At 55.0% G+C, this 23,567-nt stretch overlaps 1 protein-coding gene across 2 annotated transcripts; it reads right to left on the bottom strand.

Annotated features, from left to right (window-relative positions):
* Window positions 1–4,949: 4,949 nt before the first annotated feature.
* LOC137309194 (tumor necrosis factor receptor superfamily member 5-like) lies at window positions 4,950–23,142 on the bottom strand. Of its 2 annotated transcripts, XM_067977457.1 has the most exons (8): window positions 22,874–23,140; window positions 17,547–17,634; window positions 15,992–16,117; window positions 15,455–15,613; window positions 7,470–7,560; window positions 6,940–7,100; window positions 5,931–5,962; window positions 4,950–5,331 (listed from the first exon to the last, which is right to left on the bottom strand). In XM_067977457.1, exons 1-8 carry the CDS (start codon window positions 22,892–22,894, stop codon window positions 5,278–5,280), a joined length of 732 nt encoding a protein of 243 aa, XP_067833558.1. In that variant the 5' UTR covers window positions 22,895–23,140; the 3' UTR covers window positions 4,950–5,277. The 2 variants fall into 2 exon arrangements, with proteins under 2 accessions (XP_067833558.1, XP_067833559.1); XM_067977458.1 differs by lacking the exon at window positions 5,931–5,962 and having other exon boundaries at window positions 22,874–23,142.
* Window positions 23,143–23,567: the final 425 nt, after the last annotated feature.

Here is a 23,567-nt window from a genome sequence, read left to right as displayed (position 1 = left end):
TCCACAAAAAGCCAGAGTGATCACGAGCAGATCGTCTGTTTGTTTTTTTTTCCCAGTGATGTTGGTTGAGGGATAACCCTTGGCCCCAGGACGCCGGAGAGAGCAGCCCCCTCGCTCCTCTTGGAAATAGCGTCCGTGGGGTCTTTCACGAGGGAAGATTGGTGCCCCCACCCCGAGGCACGGCTGACACCCGGTGCTCAGTGTGATACTGGAACGTAACCCCCTCCCCCCCGGTGGACGCCTCCTCACACTGGGGGAGATGTTCCACCAACACCGGCCGTCCTGCGTCGTAAAGGAGGAGGGAGAGGCGGAGAGGTTTAGGGAGGGAATTCCAGAGCTTCGGGCCCAGGCAGTGGTGGAGCGATGGGAATCGGGGAGAGGCCAGAATCGGAGGGGCGCAGTGATCTCGGAGGGTTTGTAGGGGGCTGGAGGAGGTTACAGAGATAGGGAGGGGGGGCGAGGGCCATGCAGAGATCTCGGAGAGTTTGTAGGGGCTGGAGGAGGTTACAGAGATAGGGAGGGGGGCGAGGGCCATGCAGAGATCTCGGAGGGTTTGTAGGGGGCTGGAGGAGGTTACAGAGATAGGGAGGGGGGGGCGAGGGCCATGCAGAGATCTCGGAGAGTTTGTAGGGGGCTGGAGGAGGTTACAGAGATAGGGAGGGGGGCGAGGGCCATGCAGAGATCTCGGAGGGTTTGTAGGGGCTGGAGGAGGTTACAGAGATAGGGAGGGGGGGCGAGGGCCATGCAGAGATCTCGGAGGGTTGTAGGGGGCTGGAGGAGGTTACAGAGATAGGGAGGGGGGGCGAGGGCCATGCAGAGATCTCGGAGGGTTTGTAGGGGGCTGGAGGAGGTTACAGAGATAGGGAGGGGGGGCGAGGGCCATGCAGAGATCTCGGAGGGTTTGTCGGGGGCTGGAGGAGGTTACAGAGATAGGAGGGGGGGGTGAGGGCCATGCAGAGATCTCGGAGGGTTTGTAGGGGGCTGGAGGAGGTTACAGAGATAGGGAGGGGGGGTGAGGGCCATGGAGGGATTTGAAAACAAGGAAGAGAATTTTAAAATCGAGGTGTTCCCGGACCGGGAGCCAGTGTCGGTCCAGCGAGTGCAGGGTGAACAGGACTACCGGTGCGAGTTCGGATACGGGGGGCAGCAGGGAGTTTCGGATGAGCTGAAGTCTGCGGAAGGTGGGGGGGCCGGCCAGGAGAGCGGAGTCTGGACACGGGTCAGCAGATGGGCTGAGGAAGACGCCAGATCGGGAGCAGCAGTCGCAGCTCACCGCCGCCTGGCGAGATATTCAACTGTGGGAGGGGGCGCCTCATGGGCAGGACCTGTCTGACCCTGGGCAGTTTGGGGGGGGGAGGGAGGAGTGGCGGGGGCAACTGTAAGTGAAGTGACCTTTGACCTTCCCCCTCCCGAACAGGTGCGGAAGCGGTGACCGTGGAGCTGGAGACCCCAAAGATGAGCTCTCCCCTCCAGCGGGTCAGGAGGAGCAAGAGACCGTCAGTGAGCCGCAGATAACGGGAGCGTTCACCCCGCGGGGCGGGACAGGACGGGACTTGCTCGGTCCGTGAGCGTCGAGCGAATGGCGTTCAGTCCCTCCTGAACCAACCCACGAACTCCTCGCAATGACCGGTGATAACGCAAGTGTACTCGGGGTGGGGGGGTCTGTCACTTTCAAACATTGTCTCTGATCTCACTCTTCAATCAATTCTACCCTGTATATATTTCCTGTCTTTCAATAAAATGCTTTTCTATTCAAGTGAAATACTTAGTGCTCACTGGTAATAGAGGGAGGGAGAGGGAGGGAGGGAGGTGGGTGGAGAGGGAGGGAGGGAGGGAGGTGGGTGGAGAGGGAGGGAGGGAGGTGGGTGGAGAGATGCATACAGTTCAGTCCAAATATCACATTCAGCCCGAGGGGGGTTTTACATGATTGTACGATGACGGAGGGCCCTAAATTGTGGCCTTTCCCCACTGAGCCTTTGGCCGCTCCAAGCTTCATTGCATCCCTCAGCACATAGTCCTAGACCTTGGAGTGTGCCAGTCTGGATCACTGGGTCGTGGACAGCTCCTTTGCACTGGAAGATCAGCAAGTTTCGGGCAGACCAGAGGGCGTCTTTCACCCAGTTGGTGGTCTTTCAGCAGCAATTCACCACGGCATCTCTCTCCAGACAAGGCTGGCATTTATTGCCTTGAGAAGGTGGTGGTGAGCCGCCTTCTTGAACCGCTGCAGTCCGTGTGGTGAAGGTTCTCCCACAGTGCTGTTAGGAAGGGAGTTCCAGGATTTTGACCCAGCGACGACGAAGGAACGGTGATATATTTCCAAGTGGGGATGGTGTGTGACTTGGAGGGGAACGTGCGGGTGGTGTTGTTCCCATGTGCCTGCTGCCCTCGTCCTTCTAGGTGGTAGAGGTCGCGGGTTTGGGAGGTGCTGTCGAAGAAGCCTTGGCGAGTTGCTGCAGTGCATCCTGTGGATGGTCCACACTGCAGCCACAGTGCGCCGGTGGTGAAGGGAGTGAATGTTTAGGGTGCCAATCAAGCGGGCTGCTTTGTCCTGGATGGTGTCGAGCTTCTTGAGTGTTGTTGGAGCTGCACTCATCCAGGCAAGTGGAGAGCATTCCATCACACTCCTGACTTGTGCCTTGTAGATGGTGGAAAGGCTTTGGGGAGTCAGGAGGTGAGTCACTCGCCGCAGAATACCCAGCCTCTGACCTGCTCTCGTAGCCACAGCATTTCTGTGGCTGGTCCAGTTGAGGTTCTGGTCAGTGACGACCCTCAGGATGTTCTCGGTCAATATTTATCCCTCAACCAACATCACTTTTTTTTAAAAACGATTATGTGGTCATTATCACATTGCTGGTTGTGGGATCTTGCTGTGCGCAAATTGGCTTGTCGTGTTTCCCACGTTAGAACAGTGACCACGCTTCAAAAACTGTCCGTAAAGTGGTTTGGGACGTCCTGAGGTCGTGGAAGGCGCTGTCGAAGTGCGAGCCGGCACAGGCGCAATGGGCCGAATGGCCTCCTCCTGCGCTGTGTCGTTCTTCGATTCCGCTGATGTGTTTGCCAGAGGACGGCCACAGAACGAGAACGATAGACTGTTCATATCTGAGGCACAGATAAGATCTGCCGAAGGGCTCAGGTGCACATTTAGCAACACATGCAAACAAGAGTGAGGAGAGAGAGACAGCGCGAGTTGGGAGGGCGTTTGAGTAACCAGGACACGGGCCATTGTGAGGCCCCTGACCAGATGTCAATGTCCCAGACACTGACTGCTGCTCACCCACTAACACTGGGACAGTAAAGGGACTGCGATGGTCCCTGGATTTAAATTTAAAGTCGAGCGTCACGGAGGATTAGTGTAATCTGTACACCCGAGGGAGTTACTGATGGACCATCGCCCCAGGATTTATCCTGTGAATATTCCCTCTCTAACACTCACCGCCCATGAAAGTGTGAGATCATCCACTTTCGACCTGAGCTCAGAGAATTTTCTAAATGGTGGGACGCTCGGAACTGAGGAGGGTCGGAGAGATTTAGGGGCCCGTGTACAGAAATCACTAAAAACCAGTGGTCAGGTGCAGAAAATAATTTATAAGGCTAACGGAATGTCAGCCTTTATAGAATCATAGAAGTTTACAACATGGAAACAGGCCCAACATGTCCATGTCGCCCAGTTTATACCACTAAGCTAGTCCCAATTGCCTGCACTTGGCCCATATCCCTCTATACCCATCTTACCCATGTAACTGTCCAAATGCTTTTTAAAAGACAAAATTGTACCCGCCTCTACTACTGCCTCTGGCAGCTCGTTCCAGACACTCACCACCCTTTGAGTGAAAAAATTGCCCCTCTGGACCCTTTTGTATCTCTCCCCTCTCACCTTAAATCTATGCCCCCTCGTTATAGACTCCCCTACCTTTGGGAAAAGATTTTGACTATCTACCTTATCTGTGCCCCTCATTATTTTATAGACTTCTATAAGATCACCCCTTAACCTCCTACTCTCCAGGGAAAAAAGTCTCAGTCTATCTAACCTCTCCCTATAAGTCAAACCGTCAAGTCCCGGTAGCATCCTAGTAAATCTTTTCTGCACTCTTTCTAGTTTAATAATATCCTTTCTATAATAGGGTGACCAGAACTGTACACAGTATTCCAAGTGTGGCCTTACTAATGTCTTGTACAACTTCAACAAGACATCCCAACTCCTGTATTCAATGTTCTGACCAATGAAACCAAGCATGCTGAATGCCTTCTTCACCACCCTATCCACCTGTGACTCCACTTTCAAGGAGCTATGAACCTGTACTCCTAGATCTCTTTGTTCTATAACTCTCCCCAACGCCCTACCATTAACGGAGTAGGTCCTGGCCCGATTCGATCTACCAAAATGCATCACCTCACATTTATCTAAATTAAACTCTGACGAGGGCTGGAATACAATGGGGAGGAAGTTATCCTCCAGCTCTGAGTCTCTGGTCAGACCCCCATCTGGAGAACTGCGTTCAGTTCTGGGCACCGTCCCCTCAGGAAGGATATATTGGCCTTGGAGAGGGTGCAGCCCAGATTCACCAGACTGATACCGGGACTAAAAGGGTTAAATTACGAGGACAGGTTGCACAGACCAGCCTTGTATTCCCTCGAGTTTAAACCCCAAGAACGCGTGAGTCGGGGGTGGGTGGGAGTTGAAAATAGTTGTTTTTTGGGTCGCGACCGCAACCCGGCTTTATTTCCAGGGTTTAACGTCGGGGCGGAAAAGCACAGGCTTCCCACTGGGAAAACCAACTCCGAAAATTTTGCGGTCGCGACCCAAAAAAACAACTATTTTCAACACCCCCCCGGTCCCAACCCACCCGTTCTTGGGGTTCAGCATCACCCCATCTGCATCTCCCCTGTGTATATTATAGGGAATAGCAGCCCCCGTGTATATTGTAGGGAAATGAGGAGATTTCAGACAGTTTCAGTTTTTAATGTTTATTTTCAGTTTTGTGAAATAATAAATAAGGGAACCTCATTATAATTGGAATTGGGCACAGAGAGATCCCAGGGAGCCAATGATTCATTCATTCATTCAGCGTTGGTGATTTTACTCCGAATTGTAGCCCCGAAATCTCCTTGATTGTGGGAGAGGGGTTAGAGGGACCTCCCCAGATACAAGAGGGTGAGAGAGGGGTTAAAAGGACACCTTTGATTAATAAATAAACATTGAGACAGACACTATTCAAACAGTGGCGATTTCTCCAAGCTTTTCTGATCAAGTTCTGCAGTCTGATATCCCAGACTCTCTCATCTGTGCTCTCGTTCCCTACAGTAGATGGGCAACAGTGGTGGTTTGGGTTCCTGCAGAATTAAAGAGAGAACACACAACAGATCAGATTTACAATGGAGAATCTGAACCTTTCCTTCTCGAAATCATCAGCTTCCTGTTCATGGTCTCTGCACCAGGGTCCCCAGGGCAGGTACAGACCGGGTTAGATACAGAATAAAGCTCCCCCTACACTGTCCCATCAAACACTCCCAGGGCAGGTACCGGGTGAGATACAGAGTAAAGCTCCCTCGACACTGTCCCGTCAAACACTCCCAGGGCAGGGACAGCACGGGTCAGATACAGAGTAAAGCTCCCTCTACAGTGTCCCGTCAAACACTCCCAGGGCAGGTACCGGGTGAGATAGAGAGTAAAGCTCCCTCTACACTGTCCCATCAAACACTCCCAGGGCAGGTACAGGGTTAGATACAGAGTAAAGCTCCCTCTACACTGTCCCGTCAAACACTCCCAGGGCAGGTACAGGGTTAGATACAGGGTAAAGCTCCCTCCACACTGTCCCATCGAACAGTCCCAGGGCAGGTACAGGGTTAGATACAGAGTAAAGCTCCCTCTACACTGTCCCATCAAATACTCCCAGGGCAGGTACAGCCTGGGACTAAATGAGAAATCTCACCTCTCTTTCGTCTTTGAGAATCGCCAGAGAGCCTGAAATTTAAATATAGCGTCATTAGTGATCAGTGACAACCAGACAGCCTGTTCCCCTATCGGAGGGGGATTAACCCTCTCACCCACCTCCTCCCGGTTACAGACACCGGGCAGCCTGTTCCCCCATCGGAGGGGGATTAACCCTCTCACCCACCTCCTCCCGGTTACAGACACCGGGCAGCCTGTTCCCCTATCGGAGGGGGATTAACCCTCTCACCCACCTCCTCCCGGTTACAGACACCGGGCAGCCTGTTCCCCCATCGGAGGGGGATTAACCCTCTCGCCCACCTCCTCCCGGTTACAGACACCGGGCAGGCTGCTCCCTATCGGAGGGGGTTAACCCTCTCATCCACCTCCTCCCGGTTACAGACACCGGGCAGCCCGTTCCCCTATCGGAGGGGGATTAACCCTCTCACCCACCTCCTCCCGGTTACAGACACCAGGCAGCCTGCTCCCCTTTCGGAGGGGGATTAACCCTCTCACCCACCTCCTCCCGGTTACAGACACCGGGCAGCCAGTTCCCCTTTCGGAGGGGGATTAACCCTCTCACCCACCTCCTCCCGGTTACAGACACCGGGCAGCCTGTTCCCCTATCGGAGGGGGATTAACCCTCTCACCCACCTCCTCCCGGTTACAGACACCGGGCAGCCTGTTCCCCTATCGGAGGGGGATTAACCCTCTCACCCACCTCCTCCCGGTTACAGACACCGGGCAGCCTGCTCCCGATCAGAGGGGATTAACCCTCTCACCCACCTCCTCCCGGTTACAGACACCGGCCCGTTCCCCTATCGGAGGGGGATTAACCCTCTCACCCACCTCCTCCCGGTTACAGACACCGGCCCGTTCCCCTATCGGAGGGGGATTAACCCTCTCACCCACCTCCTCCCAGTTACAGACACCGGGCAGCCTGCTCCCGATCAGAGGGGATTAACCCTTGCTCAGCCCCAGCCCTGCGGTTAACCCTTTCAATCACTTACCTTTGTGCTTTTTTCTGCAGCAATAAGTGAGAAGCAGCATGAGGGAGCAGATAACAGCAGCACCCAAAACCAGGACGATGGTGAGGTGGGAGCTCTCTCCACACTCTGAGTCCGACACTGGACTTCCAGCTTTCACCGTCTCCATCCCCAGCTCCTCACATCTGCAAGGGAAACTCGAGACTGTTAGAGGCACACGCTCCCCTCGATCCATTTCTCTGTCTCTCGCTCGCTCTCTCTCTCTCTCTCTCTCTCTCTCTCTGTCTGTCCCCCCAGCGCGCTCCCGTGCCCCCAGCGCGCTCCCGCTCCCCCTCTCGCTCCGTCCCCCCCGCCCTTGCTCCGTCCCCCCCGCCCGCCCGCTCTCGCTCCGTCCCCCTCCCCCTCCCCCGCCCCGTCCCCCTCCCGCCCCGTCCCCCTCCCGCCCCGTCCCCCTCCCGCCCCGTCCCCCTCTCTGCGGCCACCCCAGTTCCATCCTGTGTGTGAGTGTGAAGAGGCCGTGCGCACGCCCGCACGAGGAGAGTGTCAGGACTTGCCTGGTCCAGGGTCGACAGGGCCGCTGGGAGGGAATGTTGGAGAAGGATCCGTCGGGACAGGGTTCGCAGTGAATGACCTGGGGGTTGGAACCTGGGGAAACAGCGAGAGATCAGGGAGTCTTTCACATATTCCGAGACTCTCAATATCCAGGTTATCATGACCAGCCTCGAAACCTCCCACCTCTCCATCACAGACATCTGTGGAAAACCTCTCTCACACACTCCTGTATCTGGGGAGGTCCCTCTAACCCCTCTCTCACACACTCCTGTATCTGGGGAGGTCCCTCTAACCCCTCTCTCTCACACTCCTGTATCTGGGGAGGTCCCTCTAACCCCTCTCTCTCACACTCCTGTATCTGGGGAGGTCCCTCTAACCCCTCTCTCTCACACTCCTGTGTCTGGGGAGGTCCCTCTAACCCCTCTCTCACACTCCTGTATCTGGGGAGGTCCCTCTAACCCCTCTCTCTCCCACTCCTGTATCTGGGGAGGTCCCTCTAACCCCCTCTCTCACACTCCTGTATCTGGGGAGGTCCCTCTAACCCCCTCTCTCTCACACTCCTGTATCTGGGGAGGTCCCTCTAACCCCTCCCTCACACTCCTGTATCTGGGGAGGTCCCTCTAACCCCTCTCTCTCACACTCCTGTATCTGGGGAGGTCCCTCTAACCCCTCTCTCTCACACTCCTGTATCTGGGGAGGTCCCTCTAACCCCTCTCTCACACTCCTGTATCTGGGGAGGTCCCTCTAACCCCTCCCTCTCACACTCCTGTATCTGGGGAGGTCCCTCTAACCCCTCTCTCTCACACTCCTGTATCTGGGGAGGTCCCTCTAACCCCCTCTCTCACACTCCTGTATCTGGGGAGGTCCCTCTAACCCCTCTCTCACACTCCTGTATCTGGGGAGGTCCCTCTAACCCCCCTCTCACACTCCTGTATCTGGGGAGGTCCCTCTAACCCCCTCTCTCACACACTCCTGTATCTGGGGAGGTCCCTCTAACCCCCTCTCTCTCACACTCCTGTATCTGGGGAGGTCCCTCTAACCCCCTCTCTCTCACACTCCTGTATCTGAGGAGGTCCCTCTAACCCCTCTCTCACACACTCCTGTATCTGGGGAGGTCCCTCCAACCCCTCTCTCTCACACTCCTGTATCTGGGGAGGTCCCTCTAACCCCTCTCTCACACACTCCTGTATCTGGGGAGGTCCCTCCAACCCCTCTCTCTCACACTCCTGTATCTGGGGAGGTCCCTCTAACCCCCTCTCTCACACACTCCTGTATCTGGGGAGGTCCCTCTAACCCCTCTCTCTCACACTCCTGTATCTGGGGAGGTCCCTCTAACCCCTCCCTCTCACACTCCTGTATCTGGGGAGGTCCCTCTAACCCCTCTCTCACACTCCTGTATCTGGGGAGGTCCCTCTAACCCCTCTCTCACACTCCTGTATCTGGGGAGGTCCCTCTAACCCCTCTCTCTCACACTCCTGTATCTGGGGAGGTCCCTCTAAACCCTCTCTCTCACACTCCTGTATCTGGGGAGGTCCCTCTAACCCCTCTCTCTCACACTCCTGTATCTGGGGAGGTCCCTCTCACCCCTCTCTCTCACACTCCTGTATCTGGGGAGGTCCCTCTAACCCCCTCTCTCACACACTCCTGTATCTGGGGAGGTCCCTCTAACCCCCTCTCTCACACACTCCTATATCTGGGGAGGTCCCTCTAACCCCCTCTCTCACACTCCTGTATCTGGGGAGGTCCCTCTAACCCCCTCTCTCACACACTCCTGTATCTGGGGAGGTCCCTCTAACCCCCTCTCTCACACACTCCTGTATCTGGGGAGGTCCCTCTAACCCCTCTCTCACACTCCTGTATCTGGGGAGGTCCCTCTAACCCCCTCTCTCACACACTCCTGTATCTGGGGAGGTCCCTCTAACCCCTCTCACACACTCCTGTATCTGGGGAGGTCCCTCTCATCCCTCTCTCACACACTCCTGTATCTGGGGAGGACCCTCTAACCCCTCTCTCTCACACTCCTGTATCTGGGGAGGTCCCTCTAACCCCTCTCTCTCACACTCCTGTATCTGGGGAGGTCCCTCTAACCCCTCTCTCTCACACTCCTGTATCTGGGGAGGTCCCTCTAACCCCTCTCTCTCACACTCCTGTATCTGGGGAGGTCCCTCTAACCCCTCTCTCACACTCCTGTATCTGGGGAGGTCCCTCTAACCCCCCTCTCTCACACTCCTGGATCTGGGGAGGTCCCTCTAACCCCTCTCTCACACTCCTGGATCTGGGGAGGTCCCTCTAACCCCTCTCTCACACACTCCTGTATCTGGGGAGGTCCCTCTAACCCCTCTCTCACACTCCTGTATCTGGGGAGGTCCCTCTAACCCCTCTCTCACACTCCTGTATCTGGGGAGGTCCCTCTAACCCCTCTCTCAAACACTCCTGTATCTGGGGAGGTCCCTCTAATCTCTCTCTCACACACTCCTGTATCTGGGGAGGTCCCTCGAACCCCTCTCTCTCACACTCCTGTATCTGGGGAGGTCCCTCTAACCTCTCTCACACACTCCTGTATCTGGGGAGGTCCCTCTAACCCCTCTCTCACACACTCCTGTATCTGGGGAGGTCCCTCTAACCCCCCTCTCACACTCCTGTATCTGGGGAGGTCCCTCTAACCCCCTCTCTCACACACTCCTGTATCTGGGGAGGTCCCTCTAACCCCTCTCTCACACACTCCTGTATCTGGGGAGGTCCCTCCAACCCCTCTCTCTCACACTCCTGTATCTGGGGAGGTCCCTCTAACCCCTCTCTCACACACTCCTGTATCTGGGGAGGTCCCTCTAACCCCTCTCTCACACACTCCTGTATCTGGGGAGGTCCCTCCAACCCCTCTCTCTCACACTCCTGTATCTGGGGAGGTCCCTCTAACCCCCTCTCTCACACACTCCTGTATCTGGGGAGGTCCCTCTAACCCCTCTCTCTCACACTCCTGTATCTGGGGAGGTCCCTCTAACCCCTCCCTCTCACACTCCTGTATCTGGGGAGGTCCCTCTAACCCCTCTCTCACACTCCTGTATCTGGGGAGGTCCCTCTAACCCCTCTCTCACACTCCTGTATCTGGGGAGGTCCCTCTAACCCCTCTCTCTCACACTCCTGTATCTGGGGAGGTCCCTCTAACCCCTCTCTCTCACACTCCTGTATCTGGGGAGGTCCCTCTAACCCCTCTCTCCCACACTCCTGTATCTGGGGAGGTCCCTCTAACCCCTCTCTCTCCCACTCCTGTATCTGGGGAGGTCCCTCTAACCCCTCTCTCTCACACTCCTGTATCTGGGGAGGTCCCTCTAACCCCTCTCTCACACTCCTGTATCTGGGGAGGTCCCTCTAACCCCCTCTCTCACACTCCTGTATCTGGGGAGGTCCCTCTAACCCCTCTCTCACACTCCTGTATCTGAGGAGGTCCCTCTAACCCCTCTCTCTCACACTCCTGTATCTGGGGAGGTCCCTCTAACCCCTCTCTCACACTCCTGTATCTGGGGAGGTCCCTCTAACCCCTCTCTCACACTCCTGTATCTGGGGAGGTCCCTCTAACCCCTCTCTCTCACACTCCTGTATCTGGGGAGGTCCCTCTAAACCCTCTCTCTCACACTCCTGTATCTGGGGAGGTCCCTCTAACCCCTCTCTCTCACACTCCTGTATCTGGGGAGGTCCCTCTAACCCCTCTCTCTCACACTCCTGTATCTGGGGAGGTCCCTCTAACCCCCTCTCTCACACACTCCTGTATCTGGGGAGGTCCCTCTAACCCCCTCTCTCACACTCCTGTATCTGGGGAGGTCCCTCTAACCCCCTCTCTCTCACACTCCTGTATCTGGGGAGGTCCCTCTAACCTCTCTCTCACACTCCTGTATCTGGGGAGGTCCCTCTAACCCCTCTCTCACACACTCCTGTATCTGGGGAGGTCCCTCTAACCCCTCTCTCACACACTCCTGTATCTGGGGAGGTCCCTCTAACCCCTCTCTCTCACACTCCTGTATCTGGGGAGGTCCCTCTAACCCCTCTCTCACACTCCTGTATCTGGGGAGGTCCCTCTAACCCCTCTCTCACACTCCTGGATCTGGGGAGGTCCCTCTAACCCCTCTCTCACACTCCTGGATCTGGGGAGGTCCCTCTAACCCCTCTCTCACACACTCCTGTATCTGGGGAGGTCCCTCTAACCCCTCTCTCTCACACTCCTGTATCTGGGGAGGTCCCTCTAACCCCTCTCTCACACTCCTGTATCTGGGGAGGTCCCTCTAACCCCCCTCTCTCACACTCCTGGATCTGGGGAGGTCCCTCCAACCCCTCTCTCACACTCCTGGATCTGGGGAGGTCCCTCTAACCCCTCTCTCACACTCCTGGATCTGGGGAGGTCCCTCTAACCCCTCTCTCTCACACTCCTGTATCTGGGGAGGTCCCTCTAACCTCTCTCTCACACTCCTGTATCTGGGGAGGTCCCTCTAACCCCTCTCTCTCACACTCCTGTATCTGGGGAGGTCCCTCTAACCCCTCTCTCACACACTCCTGTATCTGGGGAGGTCCCTCTAACCCCTCTCTCACACACTCCTGTATCTGGGGAGGTCCCTCTAACCCCTCTCTCTCACACTCCTGTATCTGGGGAGGTCCCTCTAACCCCTCTCTCACACTCCTGTATCTGGGGAGGTCCCTCTAACCCCCCTCTCTCACACTCCTGGATCTGGGGAGGTCCCTCTAACCCCTCTCTCACACTCCTGGATCTGGGGAGGTCCCTCTAACCCCTCTCTCACACTCCTGGATCTGGGGAGTTCCCTCGAACCCCTCTCTCACACACTCCTGGATCTGGGGAGTTCCCTCTAAACCCTTCCTCTCACTTCTAAGGCACTGACATCTGGGTATAAAGTGGGGGGACACTGTCAGGGTAGTGTGGAGGGAGCTCTGTATTGTAGTGTAGAGGGAGCTCTGTATTGTAGTGTGGAGGGAGCTCTGTATTGTAGTGTGGAGGGAGCTCTGTATTGTAGTGTAGAGGGAGCTCTGTATTGTGGTGTGGAGGGAGCTCTGTATTGTAGTGTGGAGGGAGCTCTGTATTGTAGTGTAGAGGGAGCTCTATTGTAGTGTGGAGGGAGCTCTGTATTGTAGTGCGGAGGGAGCTCTGTATTGTAGTGTAGAGGGAGCTCTGTATTGTAGTGTAGAGGGAGCTCTGTATTGTAGTGTGGAGGGAGCTCTGTATTGTAGTGTGGAGGGAGCTCTATATTGTAGTGTGGAGGGAGCTCTGTATTGTAGTGTAGAGGGAGCTCTGTATTGTAGTGTGGAGGGAGCTCTGTATTGTAGTGTGGAGGGAGCTCTGTATTGTAGTGTGGAGGGAGCTCTGTATTGTAGTGTGGAGGGAGCTCTGTATTGTAGTGTGGAGGGAGCTCTGTATTGTAGTGTGGAGGGAGCTCTGTATTGTAGTGTGGAGGGAGCTCTGTATTGTAGTGTAGAGGGAGCTCTGTATTGTAGTGTGGGGGGAGCTCTGTATTGTAGTGTGGAGGGAGCTCTGTATTGTAGTGGGGAGGGAGCTCTGTATTGTAGTGTGGAGGGAGCTCTGTATTGTAGTGTGGAGGGAGCTCTGTATTGTAGTGTAGAGGGAGCTCTGTATTGTAGTGTGGAGGGAGCTCTGTATTGTAGTGTAGAGGGAGCTCTGTATTGTAGTGTGGAGGGAGCTCTGTATTGTAGTGTGGAGGGAGCTCTGTATTGTAGTGTGGAGGGAGCTCTGTATTGTAGTGTGGAGGGAGCTCTGTATTGTAGTGTGGAGGGAGCTCTGTATTGTAGTGTGGAGGGAGCTCTGTATTGTAGTGTGGAGGGAGCTCTGTATTGTAGTGTGGAGGGAGCTCTGTATTGTAGTGTGGAGGGAGCTCTGTATTGTAGTGTGGAGGGAGCTCTGTATTGTAGTGTGGAGGGAGCTCTGTATTGTAGTGTGGAGGGAGCTCTGTATTGTAGTGTGGAGGGAGCTCTGTATTGTAGTGTGGAGGGAGCTCTGTATTGTAGTGTGGAGGGAGCTCTGTATTGTAGTGTGGAGGGAGCTCTGTATTGTAGTGTGGAGGGAGCTCTGTATTGTAGTGTAGAGGGAGCTCTGTATTGTAGTGTGGAGGGAGCTCTGTATTGTAGTGTGGAGGGAGCTCTGTATTGTAGTGTGGAGGGAGCTCTGTATTGTAGTGTAGAGGGAGCTCTGTATTGTAGTGTAGAGGGAGCTCTGTATTGTAGTGTGGAGGGAGCTCTGTATTGTAGTGTGGAGGGAGCTCTGTATTGTAGTGTGGAGGGAGCTCTGTATTGTAGTGTGGAGGGAGCTCTGTATTGTAGTGTGGAGGGAGCTCTGTATTGTAGTGTGGAGGGAGCTCTGTATTGTAGTGTGGAGGGAGCTCTGTATTGTAGTGTAGAGGGAGCTCTGTATTGTAGTGTGGAGGGAGCTCTGTATTGTAGTGTGGAGGGAGCTCTGTATTGTAGTGTGGAGGGAGCTCTGTATTGTGGTGTGGAGGGAGCTCTGTATTGTGGTGTGGAGGGAGCTCCGTATTGTGGTGTGGAGGGAGCTCCGTATTGTGGTGTGGAGGGAGCTCCGTATTGTGGTGTGGAGGGAGCTCCGTATTGTGGTGTGGAGGGAGCTCTGTATTGTAGTGTGGAGGGAGCTCTGTATTGTGGTGTGGAGGGAGCTCTGTCTTGTGGTGTGGAGGGAGCTCTGTATTGTAGTGTGGAGGGAGCTCTGTATTGTAGTGTGGAGGGAGCTCTGTATTGTAGTGTGGAGGGAGCTCTGTATTGTAGTGTGGAGGGAGCTCTGTATTGTAGTGTAGAGGGAGCTCTGTATTGTAGTGTAGAGGGAGCTCTGTATTGTAGTGTAGAGGGAGCTCTGTATTGTAGTGTAGAGGGAGCTCTGTATTGTGGTGTAGAGGGAGCTCTGTATTGTAGAGGGAGCTCTGTATTGTGGTGTGGAGGGAGCTCTGTATTGTGGTGTGGAGGGAGCTCTGTATTGTAGTGTGGAGGGAGCTCTGTATTGTAGTGTGGAGGGAGCTCTGTATTGTAGTGTAGAGGGAGCTCTGTATTGTAGTGTAGAGGGAGCTCTGTATTGTGGTGTAGAGGGAGCTCTGTATTGTGGTGTAGAGGGAGCTCTGTATTGTAGTGTGGAGGGAGCTCTGTATTGTGGTGTAGAGGGAGCTCTGTATTGTAGTGTGGAGGGAGCTCTGTATTGTAGTGTAGAGGGAGCTCTGTATTGTGGTGTGGAGGGAGCTCTGTATTGTAGTGTGGGGGGAGCTCTGTATTGTAGTGTAGAGGGAGCTCTGTATTGTAGTGTGGAGGGAGCTCTGTATTGTAGTGTGGAGGGAGCTCTGTATTGTAGTGTGGAGGGAGCTCTGTATTGTGGTGTGGAGGGAGCTCTGTATTGTAGTGTGGAGGGAGCTCTGTATTGTAGTGTGGAGGGAGCTCTGTATTGTAGTGTGGAGGGAGCTCTGTATTGTAGTGTGGAGGGAGCTCTGTATTGTGGTGTGGAGGGAGCTCTGTATTGTAGTGTGGAGGGAGCTCTGTATTGTAGTGTAGAGGGAGCTCTGTATTGTAGTGTAGAGGGAGCTCTGTATTGTAGTGTAGAGGGAGCTCTGTATTGTAGTGTAGAGGGAGCTCTGTATTGTAGTGTAGAGGGAGCTCTGTATTGTAGTGTGGAGGGAGCTCTGTATTGTAGTGTGGAGGGAGCTCTGTATTGTAGTGTGGAGGGAGCTCTGTATTGTAGTGTAGAGGGAGCTCTGTATTGTAGTGTGGAGGGAGCTCTGTATTGTAGTGTGGAGGGAGCTCTGTATTGTAGTGTAGAGGGAGCTCTGTATTGTAGTGTAGAGGGAGCTCTGTATTGTAGTGTGGAGGGAGCTCTGTATTGTAGTGTGGAGGGAGCTCTGTATTGTAGTGTGGAGGGAGCTCTGTATTGTAGTGTGGAGGGAGCTCTGTATTGTAGTGCGGAGGGAGCTCTGTCTTGTACCTGAGGTTGTGGCTCCTTCTCCCACACCACACATCACGTTCTGCTTGCAGGAGGTGCACTCTCCGTTCTCGGAGAATCCGTTGCAGTGAAATCCTTCATCGCAGACGCATCTCGTGGGTTTAACTGGAGTGCAGGGCTCGAGCTCAGTTAAATGATGTTCTGTCGGAGAGGAAGGTGAGATAGAATTTAATTGAATTTCTCCAGCGCCTCTCACCGCCTCCGGACGTCCCAAAGCCTTTTACACCCAATGAGGTACATTTTGAAGTGTCGCCACTGTTGTCATGCAGGCAAACGAGGCAGCCAATTTGCGCACAGCAAGATCCCACAAACAGCAATGTGACAAATGACCCAGATCATCTGTTTTCTTCTGGCGATTGTGGGTTGAGGGATAAATATCGGGCCCCAGGACACCGGGGAGAACTCCCCTCCTCTCTGGACCTCACCACCCCTCCCCCTCGTGACTGTCCGCTGGTGCCAGCCGTGCCCCCTGGTAGTGTCGCGGCAGCTCCTCCATCCCTCCCCCCTTGCCCAGTTTACCTCGATCACAGATGGGGCACCTCAGACAGTGCCGGAGTCCGTTCAAGGCATCCGTGTACCCTCCGTCAGCACACGGAGTGCAGACTGTCTCCGTGGTACTGGTGCAGTCCCTCTCCACAAAGCTGCCTAGGAGAGGAAGAGAGACACGGCAGGAGGTTACGTCGGTTTGACACTTCCCTCCGTGGGAGACACCGAGAGACACAGTCAGTGAGAGAGAGAGAGAGAGACAGTCAGTGAGAGAGAGAGAGAGAGAGAGAGACACACAGTCAGCGAGAGAGAGAGAGAGAGAGAGCGAGAGAGAGACACACAGTCAGCGAGAGAGAGAGAGAGAGAGAGAGAGACACACACAGTCAGCGAGAGAGAGAGAGAGAGAGAGCGAGAGAGAGACACACAGTCAGCGAGAGAGAGACACACAGTCAGCGAGAGAGAGAGAGAGAGAGAGCGAGAGAGAGACACACAGTCAGCGAGAGAGAGAGAGAGAGAGAGAGACACACACAGTCAGCGAGAGAGAGAGAGAGAGAGAGCGAGAGAGAGACACACAGTCAGCGAGAGAGAGACACACAGTCAGCGAGAGAGAGAGAGAGAGCGAGAGAGAGACACACAGTCAGCGAGAGAGAGACACACAGTCAGCGAGAGAGAGAGAGAGAGAGAGCGAGAGAGAGACACACAGTCAGCGAGAGAGAGACACACAGTCAGCGAGAGAGAGACACACAGTCAGCGAGAGAGAGACACACAGTCAGCGAGAGAGAGACACACAGTCAGCGAGAGAGAGACAGTCAGCGAGAGAGAGACAGTCAGCGAGAGAGAGACAGTCAGCGAGAGAGAGACAGTCAGCGAGAGAGAGACAGTCAGCGAGAGAGAGAGACAGTCAGCGAGAGAGAGAGACAGTCAGCGAGAGAGAGAGACAGTCAGCGAGAGAGAGAGACAGTCAGCGAGAGAGAGACACAGTCAGCGAGAGAGAGAGACACAGTCAGCGAGAGAGAGAGACACAGTCAGCGAGAGAGAGAGACAGTCAGCGAGAGAGAGAGACAGTCAGCGAGAGAGAGAGACAGTCAGCGAGAGAGAGAGACAGTCAGCGAGAGAGAGAGACACAGTCAGCGAGAGAGAGAGACACAGTCAGCGAGAGAGGGAGACACAGTCAGCGAGAGAGGGGGACACAGTCAGCGAGAGAGGGGGACACAGTCAGCGAGAGAGGGAGACACAGTCAGCGAGAGAGGGGGACACAGTCAGCGAGAGAGGGGGACACAGTCAGCGAGAGAGGGGGACACAGTCAGCGAGAGAGGGGGACACAGTCAGCGAGAGAGGGGGACACAGTCAGCGAGAGAGGGGGACACAGTCAGCGAGAGAGGGGGACACAGTCAGCGAGAGAGGGGGACACAGTCAGCGAGAGAGGGGGACACAGTCAGCGAGAGAGAGAGACAGTCAGCGAGAGAGAGAGACACAGTCAGCGAGAGAGAGACACAGTCAGCGAGAGAGGGGGACACAGTCAGCGAGAGAGAGACACAGTCAGCGAGAGAGAGGGAGAGAGGGGGTCAGTGAGAGGATGGGCCCTTACCTGCCTCACATTTCCTGCAGCATTTCTCCTCGAACTGGTACTCGTGGTTGTAACAGGCCCTCTCAGATTGAACACAGCCCAGGAGCAGCTGCGATGACACAAAGGATTGTATTAATACCGTTGCCTTTCACAAGCTCAGGGTCTCCCAAAGCGCTTCCCAGGCAATAAAGTACATTCAACGTCTCGTCGCCATGTTGTGCACAGCAGGATCCCACTAAACGCCAGAGAGAGGAAGACTCAGTTTGTTTGAGGGGGAATGTTGGACCCAGGACTCAGGAGAGAACTCTCCCTGATCTCTCTCTAATAGTGTATGTGGTATCATTAACATCCCCCCTCCCCCCGCCCCCGAACAGGGAGACGGGGCCTCGGTTTAACATCCCCCCCTGAACAGGGAGACGGGGCCTCGGTTTAAGAAGGACAATAAGCAGGGACATGGGAACAACACCACCTGCACGTTCCCCTCCGAGTCTCACACCATCCCGACTCGGAAATATATCGCCGTTCCCTCATCGTCGCTGGGTCAAAATCGTGGAACTCCCTTCCGAACAGCACTGTGGGAGAACCTTCACCACACGGACTGCAGCGGTTCAAGAAGGCGGCTCACCACCACCTTCCCAAGGGCAACTCGGGATGGGCAATAAATGCCGGCCTCGCCAGCGATGCCCATGAACGAATAATATTAAAAAGAAGAGGAGGAGCCAGAGTGATGCCCTGGACTAGTTTCGATCGGTGAAGGGCCTGCAGAGGAATTCCCCAGATTTTTTCCCCCCAAATTGCCCGGGGTTTTTGACTGTGTTTTTGCCTGGCCCACGAGATCACACGGTGCAGGGAGGGGAGTGTATTTAACACAAGGTAAAAGAATGGGTGGAGGACAGGCTGGATGGAGCAGAGGGTCTGGTCCTGTCTGTCATTGTTCGTATCTTTATGTATGTATATATATATATATATATATACACAAAGGAGAAAATACACAGGGTTACGGGGAGAGGGCGGGAGATAGACCAGCTGGATTGCTCTTGCATCGAGCTAGCACGGACTCGATGGGCCTGATGGCCTCCTTCCGTGCTGTAACCTTTTATGCTTCTACATAAACCCCGAACCCCTCGATTAGATTCCAGCCTGTAACTCACTCCCGGGTATCTGTTATTCTATATATAAACCACCCGAACCCCTGGATTAGATTCCAGTCTGTAACTCACTCCCGGGTATCTGTTATTCTATATAGAGACCCCCCGAACCCCTCGATTAGATTCCAGTCTGTAACTCACTCCCGGGTATCTGTTATTCTGTATATAAACCCCCCCGAACCCCTCGATTAGATTCCAGTCTGTAACTCACTCCCGGGTATCTGTTATTCTATATATAAACCCCCCCGATCCCCTCGATTCGATTCCAGTCTGTAACTCACTCCCGGGTATCTGTTATTCTATATATAAACCCCCCGAACCCCTCGATTAGATTCCAGCCTGTAACTCACTCCCGGGTATCTGTTATTCTATATATAAATCCCCCCGAACCCCTCGATTAGATTCCAGTCTGTAACTCATTCCCGGGTATCTGTTATTCTATATATAAACCCCCCGAACCCCTCGATTAGATTCCAGTCTGTAACTCACTCCCGGGTATCTGTTATTCTATATATAAACCCCCTGAACCCCTCGATTAGATTCCAGTCTGTAACTCACTCCCGGGTATCTGTTATTCTATATATAAACCCCCTGAACCCCTCGATTAGATTCCAGTCTGTAACTCACTCCCGGGTATCTGTTATTCTATATATAAACCCCTCGAACCCCTCGATTAGATTCCAGTCTGTAACTCACTCCCGGGTATCTGTTATTCTATATATAAACCCCCTGAACCCCTCGATTAGATTCCAGTCTGTAACTCACTCCCGGGTATCTGTTATTCTATATATAAACCCCTCGAACCCCTCGATTAGATTCCAGTCTGTAACTCACTCCCGGGTATCTGTTATTCTATATAGAAACCCCCCGAACCCCTCGATTAGATTCCAGTCTGTAACTCACTCCCGGGTATCTGTTATTCTATATATAAACCCACCGAACCCCTCGATTAGATTCCAGCCTGTAACTCACTCCCGGGTATCTGTTATTCTATATATAAACCCCCCGAACCCCTCGATTGGATTCCAGTCTGTAACTCACTCCCGGGTATCTGTTATTCTATATATAAACCCCGCCGAACCCCTCGATTAAATTCCAGTCTGTAACTCACTCCCGGGTATCTGTTATTCTATATATAAACCCCCCGAACCCCTCGATTAGATTCCAGTCTGTAACTCACTCCCGGGTATCTGTTATTCTATATATAAACCCCCCGAACCCCTCGATTAGATTCCAGTCTGTAACTCACTCCCGGGTATCTGTTATTCTATATATAAACCCCCCCGAACCCCTCGATTAGATTCCAGTCTGTAACTCACTCCCGGGTATCTGTTATTCTGTATATAAACCCCCCCGAACCCCTCGATTAGATTCCAGTCTGTAACTCACTCCCGGGTATCTGTTATTCTATATATAAACCCCCCGAACCCCTCGATTAGATTCCAGTCTGTAACGCACTCCCGGTATCTGTTATTCTATATATAAACCCCCCGAACCCCTCGATTAGATTCCAGTCTGTAACTCACTCCCGGGTATCTGTTATTCTATATATAAACCCCCCGAACCCCTCGATTAGATTCCAGTCTGTAACTCACTCCCGGGTATCTGTTATTCTATATATAAACCCCCCGAACCCCTCGATTAGATTCCAGTCTGTAACTCACTCCCGGGTATCTGTTATTCTATATATAAACCCCCCCCGAACCCCTCGATTAGATTCCAGTCTGTAACTCACTCCCGGGTATCTGTTATTCTATATATAAACCCCCCGAACCCCTCGATTAGATTCCAGTCTGTAACTCACTCCCGGGTATCTGTTATTCTATATATAAACCCCCCCGAACCCCTCGATTAGATTCCAGTCTGTAACTCACTCCCGGGTATCTGTTATTCTATATATAAACCCCCCGAACCCCTCGATTAGATTCCAGTCTGTAACTCACTCCCGGGTATCTGTTATTCTATATATAAACCCCCCGAACCCCTCGATTAGATTCCAGTCTGTAACTCACTCCCGGGTATCTGTTATTCTATATATAAACCCCCCGAACCCCTCGATTAGATTCCAGTCTGTAACTCACTCCCCGGTATTTGTTATTCGATGTGGAAATCGCTCTGTTGTTTTGAACTTGTTGGTGATGTTTGCGGTTCATTGAGCTGTTCGATGACCTTTGTCTCCTCGCCTTTGCGGGGGCTGCGGGGGGGGTCGATACCGTTGCAACAGTATCACCATATTGAATACCCCGTTTCTGGTGAAGACCTCAAGCGGGAACTCCGCGGTGTTATCCAGTTGTGGGCTGGGCCTGTCCCCCTCAGAGCTCGAGCCCTACGATCAGCCTGTTGCCTCCTTAAGAAGCAGTTAAATCTAGCCCCCACCCCAACCCCGGGGCTGATTCACTCCCCCCCTCCTCCCTAACCCAGGGGTCAGGAGCAGGAACCCCGGGGGCTGATTCACTCCCCTCCCTCCCTAACCCAGGGGGTCACTGGACAGGGATCGGGAGCAGGAACCCCGGGGCTGATTCACCCCCTCCCTCCCTAACCCAGGGGTCACCGGACAGGGATCGGGAGCAGGAACCCCGGGGGCTGATTCACCCCCCTCCCTCCCTAACCCAGGGGTCACCGGACAGGGGTCGGGAGCAGGAACCCCGGGGGCTGATTCACCCCCTCCCTCCCTAACCCCGGGGGGGGGTCACCGGACAGGGGTCGGGAGCAGGAACCCCCGGGGCTGATTCACCCCCCTCCCTCCCTAACCCAGGGGTCACCGGACAGGGATCGGGAGCAGGAACCCCCGGGGCTGATTCACCCCCCTCCCTCCCTAACCCCGGGGGTCACCGGACAGGGGTCGGGAGCAGGAACCCCAGGGCTGATTCACCCCCTCCCTCCCTAACCCAGGGGTCACCGGACAGGGGTCGGGAGCAGGAACCCCCGGGGCTGATTCACCCCCTCCCTCCCTAACCCCGGGGGGTCACTGGACAGGGATCGGGAGCAGGAACCCCGGGGCTGATTCACCCCCTCCCTCCCTAACCCCGGGGGTCACCGGACAGGGATCGGGAGCAGGAACCCCCGGGGCTGATTCACCCCCCTCCCTCCCTAACCCCGGGGGTCACTGGACAGGGATCGGGAGCAGGAACCCCCGGGGCTGATTCACCCCCTCCCTCCCTAACCCTGGGGGTCACTGGACAGGGATCGGGAGCAGGAACCCCCGGGGCTGATTCACCCCCTCCCTCCCTAACCCCGGGGGTCACCGGACAGGGATCGGGAGCAGGAACCCCCGGGGGCTGATTCACCCCCTCCCTCCCTAACCCCGGGGGTCACCGGACAGGGGTCGGGAGCAGGAACCCCCCGGGGCTGATTCACTCCCCCTCCCTCCCTAACCCCGGGGGTCACCGGACAGGGATCGGGAGCAGGAACCCCCGGGGCTGATTCACCCCCCTCCCTCCCTAACCCCGGGGGTCACTGGACAGGGATCGGGAGCAGGAACCCCCGGGGCTGATTCACCCCCTCCCTCCCTAACCCCGGGGGTCACCGGACAGGGGTCGGGAGCAGGAACCCCCGGGGCTGATTCACCCCCTCCCTAACCCCGGGGTCACCGGTCAGGGGTCGGGAGCAGGAACCCCCGGGGCTGATTCACCCCCTCCCTCCCTAACCCCGGGGGTCACCGGACAGGGATCGGGAGCAGGAACCCCCGGGGCTGATTCACCCCCTCCCTCCCTAACCCAGGGGTCACCGGACAGGGGTCGGGAGCAGGAACCCCGGGGCTGATTCACCCCCTCCCTCCCTAACCCAGGGGTCACCGGACAGGGGTCGGGAGCAGGAACCCCCGGGGCTGATTCACCCCCTCCCTCCCTAACCCCGGGGGTCACCGGACAGGGATCGGGAGCAGGAACCCCCGGGGCTGATTCACCCCCTCCCTCCCTAACCCAGGGGTCACCGGACAGGGGTCGGGAGCAGGAACCCCGGGGCTGATTCACCCCCTCCCTCCCTAACCCTGGGGGTCACCGGACAGGGATCGGGAGCAGGAACCCCCGGGGGCTGATTCACCCCCTCCCTCCCTAACCCAGGGGTGACTGGGATTTAAAGGGCAGAGAGATGGGACCTGTTGAACCCAGACTGTAGAAATCGCCCCTCACCACACTGACCGACTCACAACACTACGGCTGGAAAGACAAACATTACCTTAACTCTGGAGGGAAGACTTACCAGAATCCAGGCGAGGAACATCGTCAGAGTGTGTGCGTGTGAGAGAAAGCTGCCTGTTGTACTGAGCCTAGCTCCGGCCTCGAGAGGAACTCACACTTTCAGTTTTGTCTCCCTGAGGGATCCACCCCAGTTCCTGTGAGAAGCAGTGGGCTGAAATGACAGGAATGCCCCTTATAGCTCTGAGCTCACTATTACTGACAGCGTCGAGGGAGATTTACTCTGTATCGAACCCTGGACCTGCCCCTGGGAGTGTTTGATGGGACGGTGTAGAGGGAGCTTTACTCTGTATCTAACCCTGTACCTGACCTGGGAGTGTTTGATGGGACAGTGTAGAGGGAGCTTTACTCTGTATCTAACCCTGTACCTGCCCTGGGAGTGTTTGATGGGACAGTGTAGAGGGAGCTTTACTCTGTATCTAACCCTGTACCTGCCCTGGGAGTGTTTGATGGGACGGTGTAGAGGGAGCTTTACTCTGTATCTAACCCTGTACCTGCCCTGGGAGTGTTTGATGGGACAGTGCAGAGGGAGCTTTACTCTGTATCTAACCCTGCATCTGTCCTGGGAGTGTTTGATGGGACAGTGTAGAGGGAGCTTTACTCTGTATCTAACACTGTACCTGCCCTGGGAGTGTTTGATGGGACAGTGTAGAGGGAGCTTTACTCTGTATCTAACCCTGTACCTGCCCTGGGAGTGT

Source organism: Heptranchias perlo, unplaced genomic scaffold (genome assembly GCF_035084215.1).
Source record: "Heptranchias perlo isolate sHepPer1 unplaced genomic scaffold, sHepPer1.hap1 HAP1_SCAFFOLD_1530, whole genome shotgun sequence".
Taxonomy (NCBI): domain Eukaryota; kingdom Metazoa; phylum Chordata; class Chondrichthyes; order Hexanchiformes; family Hexanchidae; genus Heptranchias; species Heptranchias perlo.
This window is presented reverse-complemented; position numbering and strand designations above follow the sequence as displayed.

Bases quoted from the DNA above. Each gene is read 5' to 3' on its own strand.
- LOC137309194 (XM_067977457.1), bottom strand. From the start codon at position 22,894: ATGTTCCTCGCCTGGATTCTG. The intron at 17,635-22,873 runs GTAAGTCTTCCC...GTGTCATCGCAG, and splicing joins TGTTCCTCGCCTGGATTCTG to CTGCTCCTGGGCTGTGTTCA. The intron at 16,118-17,546 runs GTAAGGGCCCAT...TTCCTCTCCTAG, and splicing joins CTGCAGGAAATGTGAGGCAG to GCAGCTTTGTGGAGAGGGAC.